A 15043-nucleotide genomic window follows, 5' to 3' on the forward strand; every position below is an offset into this window, starting at 1 on the left:
ACCTTTGCTTGCAAGCATATAGACCCTTAAGTGCCAACTGATGTCTGTGTGTCTGTGATCTCTGCGCGCCTCCAGGGAACGAACCGCCGTTTGTGCAACACAGGGCTGCAGCAAGGGGGGAGCCCACCGTCCCCACACTGTGGGTGTCCAGCCAGGGACCCTCAGCATCGGGGCTGTCTGCCCCATGGCCTGGACTGCCCTCTCTCCCTTTCCCACGGCCTTTCCCCGCCAGGCTCAGCCTGGCCTTCCTCTCCTGGGACTGGGCACAGAAACCCCTGATCTCCATCCAGCCTGGGCCACTCACAGCCAAACCCCACATCCCTTCCCCCGGCGACACACGCCCGGCTGAGCAGTGCCTGCAGCTGCCCCAGCCCCCTGAAGGGAACTGCCACCCTGTGAGGCTATGACACCTCCACCCTACTCGTGTTGCAGGCAGCGACTGTGGTTAACACGTATGTTGGTGCTGCCAGGGGCCTGCAGCTGGATGTGGTGCATGGCTTCCTGCTCAGATCTCACTCGACGAATGTAGCACTCTTTTCTTGGTGGTCAGCAGCCTTTGGTTTCACTCGGTCAGAGGATTTGCAGTGCTCAGTCCCTACGATTTTCTGCACGAAGGATACTCTCACCGAGCCGTTGGGAGGAGACGGCGACTGGGTTCTCCCTGCACGATGGAAGCAGCAGCAGAAGAGTCTGTGTATGAGAACGTGGTCAAGTCAGATGTTCTTCACCAGTCTGGCGAGAAGGGTAAGACTCTCCTGTTCTCTGCTTTGCAGCTTATTCTTCCTAAGAGGCTTCATGCTTGTGAGCAGCAGCGTCCTGGGGACAGGGCACAACACCGCTGTGCAACACACACGAGCCATGCGGGCACCCAGGCAGTGCGCAGTCAGTCCCTCACCTGGTCTCCCATGGGACGGTGGGGAGCACAGAGCAGATTAGGAACAAAAAGGCTGTCTCGGACTTGGGTCGAGGGAGCGTGCTTACTGTGCTCAGCCATTTTAGCGTTTTGCTGCTGGTTGCAAATGATGCTAGAAACCAAATGTTGCAGGTTGCAGATGGTGCTAGGACAGCAAAGGGCTGCATTCAGCACTGGGTACTTCCATTCATCCTGGCAGACCCGATCCCAGGAGTGCCACGGTCCCTCCCCATATGCGTGTTTCCAGCGGGGTCCTGGGAGGGGGCATAAAGGGCGAGCCTTGGACTCACTCTTTCCTATGGGTTATCTGTAGGCTTGTGTCTGCTAGTGCCTGGACCCTTCACCCTCCCTCCCCAACCACCAAACAGGAAATGGTTTTGCTTGTGAGAATGCTCTCTATCTGGCCCTATGCACCCATCTGGGAAGGGAGATTTTCTGGGAGCAGGGATTTGGGTGCAGCAGAGAAAGACCCAGTGGCTGGACACTGAAAGCTGGAGAATGAGGATCACAGAATCACAGACAACGAGGCTGGAAGGGACCTCAGGAGGTCACATCTAGTCCAGCCCCCTGCTCCAAGCAGGACCAGCCCCAACTACATCATCTCAGCCAGGGCTTTGTCTAGTCATGTCTTGAAAACCTCCAAAGATGGAGATTGCACCACCTCTCCGGGGACCCTGTTCCAGTGTTTTATTACCGTCTTAGTGAGAAAATTCTTCCTAATTTCTAACTTAAGCTTCCCTTGCTGCAACTTGAAATTCAGAGCAGCAAGAAGGTCCAGTGTGTAAGAGGCCAGGCGAGATCCCTTACTACAGCTCACCAAAGCTGGCAGGGGGATGCTCCCTTACTGGAAATGTCTGTATCTAGATTAGAAACACACCCAAAGCATGAACGGAAGCAGAACCTCATCCGTCAGCCACATACCGGGTGAAGCAGTAATAATCACGGCCTGCGTTATGCAGGGTTCAGTCTAGATGGTGATGGAGGTCGTGTCTCTTGTACTGGAAGTCTGGGAATGTCTTACACACACCAGTTCCCCCAGGTGGGGTGAGTGATGTGTAGGCACACACATGTGCTCCCTTCTGAGGGCCTGACTCACTCCAGTGGTGTGGACAGGAACTACAACTGCAGACTGTGCTGGGGACACTGATCGTGTGACCTCCCTGGAGATGTTTCTTCTCGTTCTAGGAAACCTTCTCGTGTCCTCTCCAAGGAGATCCTGTGTCCTCTACGCTCTCCTCCTGCTGCTGAGCGTCCTCCTCGTGGCTTCTCTTGGTGGATTAACGGCTGTGTGTAAGTCTAGCACCAGCCACAAACACACCTTTGATGTGGTCTTTTTTTACTTAAAACTAGTTCACTGGATGTCAGTAAATGAAGAAAACCTATGATATATATGATGTTTGAGAGCAGGCCCAAAAGCCAACAAAGAAAAATACTGCTGAGAGGCCATAAACAGGATACTCATGAACTCTCTGTATGCAGGATGACATTTGGAATGTGAGTTGATAAATAGGGATAGTACAAACTGAACCTACCTTGAACCCACTAGCATAAGTAACAGTGCTGAAAAGAAAGTTGCATATTTGATGATAAGGAAGATGCTTACGCGTAAGAACTGCTCAAAGCCTATTATTGTGTAGCTGTAGAAATTAACAAGACCATAGATAAATCTACAAAGCAGACTCAGGGCTTCAAAGACACAGCTGAAACAATCAGGGATGCAATCCTCCTCCCTGATTTAGCATATCGAAACAAGTATGTAGCCAAAAGCCAGTTTGAACTAATTAGAAGTTTTCTCACACTAACCTGATATCTTGCTTTCTTTTACAGTGGGAAATACCCACCTACGCGCGTATCGTGTCATGTGCACTAGAAGTTTTTAACTAACCATAGAGGTTGAGTCAATTAGGTGTAGAATTTGTGATGCAAAACTGTCTATATAAACTTGGAGTAAGCACATGGCCTCTGGAGCTCTTCTAGGCTCCAGATGAAGGTGTGAGTAACTTACCTGAAACTTATCTAGAAATACAGCTTACTGTAATGTACGAGCATGTAAAAAGGTGACTCTTTGCTTTGGGCTATTCTGTGACACTTCTCCAACTGGTACCCTGCCCCAAGCCTACCCTCTTTAACCAATGAAAATCTCCACTGTAACAAGCTTCGTGGGCTTGCTGGGAGAGGGATTGGGGCTCCCTATGCTTGGCTGATTAAGGGAGGCTACTGTTTGTGCTTTGGGTTTAAGCAAGCACCCCAAGTTCTCACAGTGGGTCAAGCACCCTCAAGGTCTACAAGGCCTGTGTGGCCCAGAGGGCACAGGGCCCAAATAAAGATCAGACCCCTGGGTGGCGGCAGTGGTTACCCCAGGCTTGTGGATGTGCTCCAGGAAGCGGGGTGGCCAGGTGTGAAGCGCCCCAGGGGAGGCACTCGGAGCTTGGTAGGTGTTTGGGTGCAGTGTGGTGGGTGGCTCAGTGCAGGAGCATCCCCTACTGGCCCACTACACACACCTGATCCTTTGCACTCATATGAAGAGCCATAGTATGCAACACATCTAGGGCTGAATCTGCAGGATGGGTTTAGTGTACAAGTACTAATTCTTTTCCAAAGCACTTATGTGGCCTGGAGGAAGGCAGACTTCTTCAAAGGCTCTGCTCCTTTGTATTCGGGACATAAACTGTTCCATGTCCCCCTGTCCCTGAAAATGTTGGCTCTGGAGCACCCTGAAGAGGTAGCTGCAAATGGGTTAAGCTGTACAGGTGCAATGGCTCTGTGAGCACTCATTTGTTGTAGATGGTCCTGGACAGTGTGGGTTGTTGGTGAGTTGTTGTGGGGCACCTGGCAACCAATAAATGGGACTTCAGGAGGAAACGGTCTTCCCAGCTTCTAAGCCTGTTCAACTGACTCACATGTAGACGAGGCCACAGCAGCACTGGCTCTACAGCCTATCGCTGTAAAGAGCCTCACGGGTGCTGTCACTAGGCAGGCACAGTTTCTTTGTTCTCCTCTGGACAAAATGACAATCTTTCGCTCTCCCTAACTGAGCCTGCCCTGACGTCCTCCCTAGATTTCCAGGAGCAGTGGGAGAAGCACCAAGTGACCAAAGCGGTTGAGGGAATCCGAGACTTCTGGAAGGAAAACAGCACCGTGAACGTGCCTGTCCTGGAGCAGACAGGTGAGCAGAAGAACGGGACAGACTGGGTCAGATGAATGGTCCCTCTAGTCCAGTATCCTGTTGCCAACAGCGGCGGGGGGGGTGGATGCTGTAGAGGGAGAGCACTGAACATGCTCTATCCCCTATTCAACTCCCTCCCTGATGTCCCGCAGCACTGGGTGAGACATGCCAGAGGAAACTTCTCCACCTGTTCTGTGCCACAGCCACGAGCAGATCCATCTTCCAGCTATGTGTCCAGCCCCTTGCTGCCCCTGGCTGTTCTCTCTGCCCCCACCCCTCCTGGGCAAAGAATTACACACGATCACTACACGTTGCATCAAAAAGTCCTGTCTCTTGCTAGTTTTAAACCCATCACCTACCCATTTCAGTGGGTGCCCCCTGGTTCTGGTGTTCTGGAAATTGGTGAACAACAGGCCCCTCTCTCCTTTGTTAACAGAATTTTATAGACCTCTATCCTATCCGGCCTCAGTCTTCTCCTTTCCAGTGGAAGAGTCCCAGCCTTTTCAGTCTTCAATTTGTTTTACCCCTGCCTGCGGCCGGCCACTGCCCTTCTGTTTACTCACAAGAAGGAGCATCTTATGCTACTGGTGGCAGTAGGTTTGGAGCATTTGCTCAGCCATGATACTCCATGAAATGTACAGGAGGCAGGGATTTGGCGTGAGCCCTGTTCTTCAATCCACTGATTACCTGGAACAGGTGTTGAGCCAGCTTTTGAGCATCATGTGCCTTCTTTGGGTCTCCTTTCTACTCTGGGAGGAAGTGGCCACTACCAGAGGCTGAGGAAGGGCAGGTTTTTTCATAGACATCAGGGCTGGAAGGGACCTTGGGAGATCATTGAGTCCAGCCCCCTACCCAAAGGGCAGGAAGTCAGCTGGGGTCATAGGATCCCAGCAAGATAAGCATCCAATTTACTCTTGAAGGTGTTCAGTGTTGGTGCTTGAACCACCTCCGCTGGCAGACTGTTCCAGACCTTGGGGGCTCGGACAGTAAAGAAATTCTTCCTTATGTCCAGCCTGAAATGGTCTTGCAGAAGTTTATGACTGTTTGACCTAGTCATCCCTTCGGGTGCTCTGGTGAACAAACGTTCCCCCAGATCCTGGTGGTCACCCCTGATAAACTTACAGGTGGCCATCAGATCACCCCTGAGCCTGCGCTTTTCCAGGCTAAAGAGTCCCATGGCTCTCAGCCTGTCGTCGTAAGATCTGTTTTCCTGACCTCTGATCATGCGCGTGGCTCTCCTCTGGACTCTCTCAAGCTTCTCCACATCCTTTTTGAATTGTGGAGCCCAAAACTGGACGCAGTACTCCAGCTGCGGCCTCACCAAGGCCGAGTACAAGGGGAGAATGACGTCCCGGAATTTGCTCGAGAAGCACCTATAGATGCAAGGCAGCATTTTGGTCGCTTTACTAGCCACAGCATCACATTGGAGGCTCATGTTCATCTTGTGGTCAATGATGACCCCCAAGTCTCTTTCTTCTGTAGTGCTAACCAACGTAGCACTGCCGAGCCTATAAGGATGCTGCAGGTTTTTCCTCCCAAGGTGGAGAACCTTGCATTTTTCGGTGTTAAACACCATGAGGTTCTCATCTGCCCATTTGCTGAGCTTGTCCAGGTCAGCCTGGATCACCCGCCTGTCTTCTGGCCTGGATACTTTACCCCAAATTTTGGTGTCATCAGCGAACTTGGCCAGTCCACTCCTGACTCCAATGTCCACATCGTTAATGAAGATGTTGAACAGTATGGGTCCCAGGACAGAGCCTTGAGGGACCCCACTGGTCACAGGGCACCACGATGAGTGACTGCCATCAATTACAACCCTCTGGGTCCGACCACGGAGCCAGTTTCCCAGCCAGCGGATCATGGTGGAGCCAAGGCCACAACTGGCCAGTTTGGCCAAGAGGTAATCATGGGATACCAGATCAAAAGCTTTTTGGAAGTCAAGATATATGACATCAATCTCTTCTCCCTTGTCCAGGTGATAGGTCACCTGGTCGTAGAAGGAAATGAGATTGGTCAAGCAAGACCTACCCGCAACAAACCCATGCTGGCTATCCCTTAGGATGTTAGCCTGGGCCAGTCCCTCAAGGATGGCCTCCTTAATAAACTTTTCTAGGATCTTCTCCAGGATAGAAGTCAGGCTAATGGGCCTGTAGTTAGCCGGATCCACTCTCCTCCCTTTCTTGAAGATTGGCACCACATTGGCCTTCTTCCAGTCTTCGGGCACTACACCAGAGCGCCAGGAGTTTTCAAAGATCCATGCCAGGGGCTGGGCTATGACGCTTGCCAGCTCCTTGAGTACCCTGGGGTGCAGATTGTCAGGGCCGGCTGACTTGAAGGTATCCAGCTTCTCAAGGTGTTCCTTCACGAGGTCAGCATTGATGGAGGGTAGGGGATTCCCCTCACCCAGATTTCCCTGTCCCAGAGCAGGCATGGGCGTCCTGTGGGACTGATGAAAGACCGATGCAAAGTACCTATTTAATAGGTTGGCTTTTTTCTGGGTGTCAGTTGCCCCATCTGGTTCAGCAGGGGTCCAACATTGCCCTTGCTTTTCCTCCGGCTCCCCACATATCTGAAAATGGACTTTTTGTTGTCCTTGATGCTTGAAGCTAGTTGGAGTTCAGTTGCAGCCTTGGCTTTCCTGGTTTGGTCCCTGCAGGACCGGACCAGCGCGGAGTAATCCTCCTTGGAGGTGAATCCCGTCCTCCATCCTTTGTAGGCTTTCCTTTTTAGCCACAGTATGTCCACTAGGTCCCTGGAGAGCCAGCGGGGCTGCTGTGCCTTCCTGCTGCCTTTCCTCCGTGTTGGAATAGATTTAGCTTGTGCACTGAGGATCGCTTCCTTGAGGAGCAACCACTCTTCTTGAACTCCCATCTCCCTGGGGTCATGGTCCCTGAGGGCCTGACCGACAAGCCTCTTGAGCTTGTCAAAGTCAGCTTTTCTGAAGTCAAGGACTTCTGTGTTGCTGACTGACTTGCCAGCTTTACGGCGGATGGTGAAGGTGATCAGCTCGTGGTCACTGTCACCTAGCTTCCCATCGATCATTAGGTCGCCGATTAGGTCGTCCCCCATAGCCAGTACCAGGTCGAGCAGCGCTTTGCCTCTCGTTGGCCCATAGACTTCTTGAGTCAGGTAGAGGTCATCCACGCACGAGAGAAAGCTTTGCGCCTGCTCGGATTTTGCTGAGTGATCTTCCCACGAGATGTCTGGGTAATTGAAGTCACCCATGACAACCAAGGTCCTGGAGCAAGCAGCCTCAGTCAGTTCCCGGGAGAACTCCTGGTCAAGTTCAGGACTTTGAGTGGGAGGTCTGTAGTAGACTCCCACTGTTGTGTCCCCTGTGCCGTATTCCCCACGAATTTTTACCCAGAAGGTCTCTAGCTGTCCATGCTGGTCACCAACATCAGCTTGCAGGGACATGTAGCTTTCCTTCACATAGAGAGCTACACCCCCACCCCTTTCGTCAACATGATCCCTCCTGTACAGGGTATAGCCCTCTATCCCCGTGGTCCAGTCATGGGTGGAGTCCCACCAGGTCTCCGTTATCCCAATGACGTCATAATTGTTTGCACTGAGCAGGAGGTGATGCTTGTCCAACCCCCTTCCAACTATTCAGTGGGTTGGAAAAGAGAGGCTGCGCCAAGCCCTGCTTGGAGGCACGGTGGGGTCAGATGGCACCAACCAGGAACACCATCTGGCACATGCGTCCTGTCCTGGTTTGGGCATCGCCCCACATGACCTGCTCGGGCTCACACCATGTGGCTGCCGCCCATGAAGGCTTTCCATCCTTTGTAGGCCGCAGGTGGTGGGTGAAATTCAGCCATTACTGGGCCTGTGGGAGGAGATCGTCTCACCTTGTGCTGAGCTCCAGGAGCAATACCGTGAGTAGCAGAGGCAAGCGCTGCACTCACATCTGCTAGGACAAGGGTAGAAGTGAGGGGGAAGAGCTCCTCGACCCCTGAGCCAGGCCCAAGGTGAAGAGATCGAGCCCAGCAAAGTTCCCAGTACCATCCTGCACTGAGCGGGGCTGATGGAGGACCTTTTATCCAGAACTGGGAAGAATTTGTCCTCTTTGGGCAAACTGCCCAACGTCCCATTGGCCCCCAGCTGTGGGCACAGGAGCAGGATGTGGCTTGGGGAGCGTCAGCCGCTGGGGCTTCTTCCTAAAGTAGAAGCATTGCCCCATTCACATAATGCTCTGCCCTGGCTAATTACCTCCAGCCTCTCCACAGAGCTAATTAGCCTGCCAGCATCACCATGCTCAAGGAGATCCCTGAACCAGTTTCATAGTTTCATAGTTTTTAGGGTCAGAAGGGACCTGAGTAGATCTTTGAGTCTGACCCCCTGCCATGGCAGGAAAGAGTACTGGGGTCAAATGACCCCAGGAAGGTGTACATCTCGCCTCCTCTTAAAGCCCCCCAGGGTAGGAGCCAGCACCACTTCTCTGGAAGTTGGTTCCAGATCCTAGCCACCCTCACCGTGAAGTAGTGCCTTCTGATATCTAACCTAAACCTACCCTCTGCCAGCTTGTGACCGTTATTCCTGGTCACTCCAGGCGGTGCTCGGGGGAACAGGAACTTCCCCAATGCCTGCTGGTCCCCCCTGAGTAGTTTGTAGCAGGACACAAGATCCCCCTCAGCCTTGTCTTGTGGAGGCTGAACAGGTTCAGGTCCCGTAGCCTCTCCTCATAGGGCCTGCCCTGCTGCCCCCAATAATGCAAGTGGCCCTCCTCTGGACCCTCTCCATGCTGTCCACTTCCCTCCTGAAGTGTGGCGCCCAGAACTGGATGCAGTACTCCAACTGTGGCCTGACCAGTGCCGCATAGAGGGGGAGGATCACCCCCTTGGACCTGCCCGAGATGCATCTGTGGATGCACAACAAGGTTGTTCTTCCTGACCCCGTGCCCACACTGCCGGCTCATGTTCATCTTGGCATCAATGATGACTCCAAGATCCTTTTCCGCCTCCATACTGATGAGAAGGGAGTTTCCCAGCCTGTAGGTATGGTGCTGGTTCTTCCTCCCCGGATGCAGCACGTTGCACTTGTCGGTGTTGAATCCCATCCTCTTCTCATCTGCCCACCGATTGCAGTCTGTTCCTCCCTTCTAGTGTGCCCACATCCCCCCACATCTTAGTGTGATCAGCAGATTTGAACAGGTGCTTTTTACCCCCTCATCCAAGTTGCTGATGAAGATGTTGAGCAGTGCAGGCCCGAGAACCGAACCCTGGGGGACACCACTGCCCACATCCCTCCAGGTCGAAGTTGACCCATCCACCACCACTCTCTGGGTGCGGCCCTCCAGCCAGTTGGCGACACATCTGACTGAGTGGGAGTCAACACCACAGCACCCAGTTTCTTAATGAGAACGGGGTGAGAGACAGTGTCGAAGGCCTTCCGAAAGTCCAGGAAGACAATGTCCACTGCTACCCTGCGTCTAAGGATTTGGTGACCTGGTCGTAGAAGACCACCAGGTTGGTCTGACAGCACCTGCCTCTAATGAACCCGTGTTTTGCCCCTAAACATGATCTCCCCTGCTGGCCCCTCGTGGACATTTGCCAGGATAATTTTCTCAAAAAGCTTGCCCAGGATTGAGGTAAGACTAACTCCCTTGTAGTTTCCCGGATCCTCCTTCTTCCCCTTTTTGAAGATGGGAACCACACTGGCCCTCTTCCAGTCCTCTGGCACCACACCAGAGCACCACAAGTGCTTGTAAAGCCGTGCCAGGGGTCCTGCAATGACCGTCGCTAATTCCCTCAGCGCTCGGGGGTGGAGATCATCTGGACCAGCTGATTTAAATACATCCAGTCCCTCCAGATGTTCCCTGACTAGATCCTCCCTGAACCTTGGCCTGGGTGCGCCTCCCCTGGGGTCTGAGGGGGGCCCGATGAGGGGGTGACTGTTCCGGTCCCTGCTTAGGAAAATGGAGGCAAAGAAATCATTAAATATGTTGGCTTTTTCATCTGGTGTGACAACCAAATTTCCCAATGCATCCTGCAGGGGCCCCACATTACCCGGAAACTTCTTTTTACCCCCTATGTATTTAAAAAAGGACTTCTTCTTTTCCTTAATCTGGGAATCTAGTCTCAGTCCCATCTCTGCCTTGGCCTTCCTGACTGCCCCCCTACATCCCCAAGCAACTGCAGTGTAGTCATCCCTGGTGATGGCCCCTCCTTTCCATTGGGTGTAAGCCTCTCTTTTAGCTAGGTGGCATTCCCAGATGCTTTTGGTGAGCCATGGGGGCTTTTGTGCCCTCCTGTTCCCTTTGATCTGTGTTGGGATTACCTCCCTTTGGGCTTGGAGGATCGTCTCCTTAAGGAGCGACCACTCTCCTTGGACACCTGGCTCCCCTCCCCTCCGGGACCTCAGTCCTTCCTCAACTATCCTCCTTAGCTCATTGAAGTCCTCCCTCCGCTAATCTAGCGCTCCTGTCTTGCTGCAGGCCTTTGCCACCTTGTGCTGAATGCTGAATCCCAGCAGGTAATGATCACTGTTGCCCAGGTGGTCGAGCACCCGCAGCCTCCGCACCAGGTCATCCCCATGGCCAGCACCAGGTCCAACAAAGTGTCTCCCCTGGTGGGGCTGTGCACCTCCTGGGTAGGATGGAGGTCCTGTACTCTGGCTAAGAACCTACATGAGTGGTCAGACCTGGCTGACTGCTCTTCGCAGCAGGTGTCTGGGATGTTCAGGTCCCCCATGACTACCACATCCTTTGACTTCACTACCTCTGTGAGCTGACTGAAGCATTCCTGATCGAGCTCTTCCCCCTGGTTGGGGGGTCTGTAGTAGACCCCCACTGTTAAGTCTCTTTCCCCTTGACTCCCTTGTATCCTAACCCAGAGCACTTCAGAGTGCCCCTCCTCTGATTCTTTGCTAATTGATGAGGATGGGTATTCCTCCTTAATGTAGAGTGCCACACCCCCACCTTTCCTTCCTATCCTGTCCCTCCTGTACAGCCTATAGCCCTTGACATTTACCGCCCAGTCATGCGTTGAGTCCCAGCAGTTATCTCAGCCCTTGTCCCCTCAGGGTTATACAAGTGTAAGGGGCTGTCACCTTGGGACTCATCAAGCTGCAGGCAGGGCCATACCCCCAAATTGTGGGCTCACGGCAAGCTGCATCCAGGTTCCAGGAGGAAATCCGGGGGTTGCTGTTCATCTCAGGGCCCTATTTGGAGCACCTTTTCACTATGACTCTGCCTCATGCTCCTCACCTGAATCTTTAGGCTACCTCCTGACCAGGGTTTCCCAAGGCTGGAGTGGGGGTTATTCCTCTGTAGTGGAGGCACAGCCTCTGCCTGGGATTTCTTGATCTTATTTGAAGAGCCCCTACAGCAGCAGGATATTGGCCACCATTCTCCCTGCTTCCCTTGTGGCAGGTTTGGATGTGATGTCTGGTGCTGTGTCTGGTTTGATAGTAGCTGTAGATGATGGCTTGTCTGGGATGGTTTGAACACGGCTGATCCTGGCTCAGGCAGGGCTTGGAGTAGATGTGACACTGCAGGACCCTTCCAACCTCAACTTCTTTAGGATGTCTGTGATCAATCCTAGATTTCCAGGAGCAGCAGGAGAAGCGCAGAGTGGCTGAAGCGGTTCAGGAAATCTGGGACTTGTGGAAGCAAAATAGCACCTTGAACAACGCCGATCTGGATCAGACAGGTGAGCAGCAGCACGGGACCCTGTCTGCCACCAGCCCAAGCACATACTCCCCTCCGACTGGACTGTAGCAGAGGGCACAAGGGTGGCGTCCCTGGGAGGGATCAGACTGCAGTGCCAGGAGCATCTTTTTTCCTGTGCTTTGGGTCAAGCATGTTCCACCTGGGTTTGGGCATCACCTTGTGTGACCTGCAAGGTCCTGCCCCATGTAGCAGCCTTCCATTCACCTGTTCCCTGCTTTCTAGATCGGCCAGCGGTGGGCAAAATCGAGCCATTACAGGTCCTTTGGGAAGAGGTCATCACCCCTTGTGCTGTGATGAAGAAGCAGTTCAGTAAGTACCAGAAGCAAAAGCTGCAGAAATAGTTGATGTTGGAAGGAACATAAGGAGGGGAAGGAGTGTTCCCTTCCTGCTAAAGGCCGGGATTGAGACACCAACATCCGGCATTTCCCAGGACGGTCGCACATTGACGGCATCGTTGGGCATAGCAGGATTTTTTTTGCCCAGGCTTTGAACCCGCTGCCGTCTGTGATGGGGGAACAGACAGCCCTGCTTGAGCCTGGGGCATGGGTGCGGGGTCACCAGCTGTGCTGAGATGGTATGGAGGGGGTGGAGGAAGCCATGGGAAGAGCTGGCCCCACCCAAGGTTTATCTGCACCTCAGAATTCATCCTAAATAAGTCACTGGGTGACTTTTAAGTGGATTGCCTCTTCCCAATTCATTCAAGGGTCAGATATTAGGTTTCTGGGAAAAGAATGTCCATATATAGGGCTAATCAGGGAGCTCATAATGAGAAACAGCTCATCAGGAATGACTCCCTGTAGACAGGCCTTATTCTTAGTGGAAGGCACATGATTGACATTTGATTTCAACCCCCATGTGAGTGGCCTTAGACATGGGCACATCCAGGATTTGGAAAAGGGGGTGCAGGCAGTGTGGTGCATCATCACAGATATCAGCATATTCCTTTCCTGTTAAAAGGAAACTAGAAACTTTGCTACAAAGCTAGGGGCCTAGGCCTAAATTATTTAGTTTAAGACTGACGCAAAAATATATATATATATTTGACATTATTGGAATGCACATTACTTGGCTAAATGAGGTATAGAAAAGCATAACTGTCACAGGACCAAGGAGGTGTCCTGTGACTAATATAGGGTTAAGGAGCTGCCAATCACCAGGGGCAGCTCAGGTGCTGGTTGCCGCAGCAACCAGACAGGTCAGGTGAGCAGAAGGGGGCAGGACCGGGCCCTTTATAAACAGCCCAGGCCGGAGAGAGCAGTTCCCCTCTGGCAGTCGCAGGAGCTGCAGCTCTGTGGGAGAGCTGAGCAGCAGAGTCAATGGTGGCGGTTTGACTGGGTGCAATGATGCGAGGGGGGAGAGAGAGAGAGAGAGAGAGCGAGCCCAGACAGACGTATGAGAGTCCAGCACTGAGTGGAGGTGGCATTACGAACTCGGGCGCTTATGTTATGTTGTAGCTGGCTGGCTGACTCTTTTACTTATGGTTATACCGGAGGACCGGGTGAGGCTGTAGGGGTGTGAGGAGGCCTCACGGGGGCTCCCCAGTAGCTTGGGGGTTCCCGGTGCCCAGCGGGGGCACAGTGAGTAGTGGCACAGCGAGACGAGTGCCGGAGAGGCGCTCGGTGTGTGGGGGTTGTAGCCCCAGGCGCGGGGAGCGCGGCAAAAGGCCCCGGAGTGGGGCAGCGGGCGCGAGAGAGGGCGAGGAGTGGCGGAAAAGCTGCAAGACAGGCCCAGTGGGGTGGGGCCTGGGCACCGCAAGCCCAGAAGCGCCGGTAGCGGGGTGCAGGTTGCAGCAGCGGCCCGGGGCACCGGTATCAGGGTGCAGGTTCTCTAACCGGCCCAGGGGCGCCAGTAAAGGGGCGACAGGCACGTGACCGTCCCGGGGCGCTGGTAAAGGGTGCCGGTGGCGTGATAGGCCCAGGAAGATTGGAGAGGGGCGCCAGGGCGTGACAAGCCCCAGGAGCGCCAAGGGAGTGACAGGCCTGGGGTGCCAGAGAGGGGCACCAGGGCAGGACGAGCCCAAGGGGCGCCAGAGAGGGCATCGGAGGGCAAGGACAGAATAAACGTCCAGGGACAGCTGTGAGGCTTGGGGCGTGCTGAAGGGGAGGTAGGAGGCACACATTTGCCCATAAGGCTGGGGGTGTTGGGGGCACCCCACGTGGAACGGAGGCAATACCAGCGAGGTGTCAAGGTGGAAGTAGGCAGCCTCCCATAACTGAACTTAAGAACAAAGACGTGGCGGGCGAGTAGAGTGTGCTGGACCACCTTAATTGACACGGCAGGGGGCGCTAGCAGGCTCACGGCCGCTTGCAGGCCCCACTCCATGACAATAACAAACGAGGCAAAAAAACTCAAAAGTTGTTGTTTCATTACTTCTGTCATCATGAGAATTAAATGTGCATCTCTCAGATCCATAAAACAAAATCTCAGCTTCTTGAGCCTCTTCAGAGCACATCCAATGTGTCCCCCAAAGTTCCTGCCATGCCTGAGTTCATGTTCCTAGCTGGAGTTAAAAACAGGCTGCAGGGCTGTGAGGCAGGAGCAACCTGACCAGGAACAGTCAGCAAGCAGCAGAATTGTAGGAAAAAGGCTAGCTGGACTAGTACATCAAGACCATTACAAAAAGGAATGAGAGAGGGTCATTAACACTTACAGACTGAGGAGTTTAGAAGAAAACAAGTAGATTGTGAGGAGCCATGAAGTGAAGTGACTCCCTCAGCACTGGATAGAAATGCCACTGCCACTCCCAGGCACTTGGTTTAAAGTTTGGATGGAGCAGGAATCAAAGGCAGATGTGACTGGACTGCTCCCCCAACCCCTGACCCCAGGCTTTTGCTAGATGCTCAGGAGCAGATAGTGAAAACCCAGAATTATCATAAGAACGTAAGAACTGCCATGTGCTGGGTCAGACCCTAGGCCCCCTTGCCCAGTCTCCTGTGTCGCACAGCAGCAGAGAGCAGAGGCTGGAAGGGAGAGTGACCAGGACCTGAGGGTTTATTTTGCCACTGTTCCTGTCTCGCTTTCATCCTCCAGCATTTTAAGGTCTATGCCAGACCTTGTCCCCTTGTGATTAGATCCATGCAAGGCCTCAAGCAGGGATGACACCTTGAGGCCCATCAGAAACTGGAGCCAGCACCGTGACACTGTGGGCACTGCACATGCACACGTTGGATCTGCAGTCACCAGCACCGGGTTTCAGGTGGAGCTGAGAGCATCGGTGTTCAGCACCCAGCCCTGGGTGTAGCACTGGAAACCTTGCACCCCTGTCTGTGCACGTGGGGGTGCAGCGCCTTCG

At 53.4% G+C, this 15043-nt stretch overlaps 2 protein-coding genes across 2 annotated transcripts in view; one reads left to right on the top strand and one right to left on the bottom strand.

Moving 5' to 3' along the window:
* Nucleotides 1-15043, bottom strand: part of LOC149869885 (uncharacterized) — a 499172-nt gene that overhangs the window by 406355 nt on the left and 77774 nt on the right. The gene's annotated exons all lie outside the window — the stretch shown is intronic.
* LOC149869904 (uncharacterized) lies at nt 654-12676 on the top strand. The gene is made up of 7 exons (XM_090035314.1): nt 654-744; nt 2099-2203; nt 3972-4079; nt 4938-4945; nt 7879-7957; nt 11624-11731; nt 11974-12676. Exons 1-7 carry the CDS (start codon nt 669-671, stop codon nt 12090-12092), a joined length of 603 nt encoding a protein of 200 aa, XP_089891440.1. The 5' UTR covers nt 654-668; the 3' UTR covers nt 12093-12676.

The sequence above is a fragment of the Crocodylus siamensis genome, chromosome 2 (assembly GCF_052110815.1).
Source record: "Crocodylus siamensis isolate JL-2025a chromosome 2, ASM5211081v1, whole genome shotgun sequence".
Lineage (NCBI taxonomy): Eukaryota > Metazoa > Chordata > Crocodylia > Crocodylidae > Crocodylus > Crocodylus siamensis.

Coding starts and splice junctions, on each gene's coding strand:
- LOC149869904 (XM_090035314.1), top strand. CDS start 669: ATGGAAGCAGCAGCAGAAGAGTCTGTGTATGAGAACGTGGTCAAGTCA. Junction 745..2,098: donor TCACCAGTCTGGCGAGAAGG/GTAAGACTCTCC, acceptor TTCTCGTTCTAG/GAAACCTTCTCGTGTCCTCT. Junction 11,732..11,973: donor CGCCGATCTGGATCAGACAG/GTGAGCAGCAGC, acceptor CCTGCTTTCTAG/ATCGGCCAGCGGTGGGCAAA.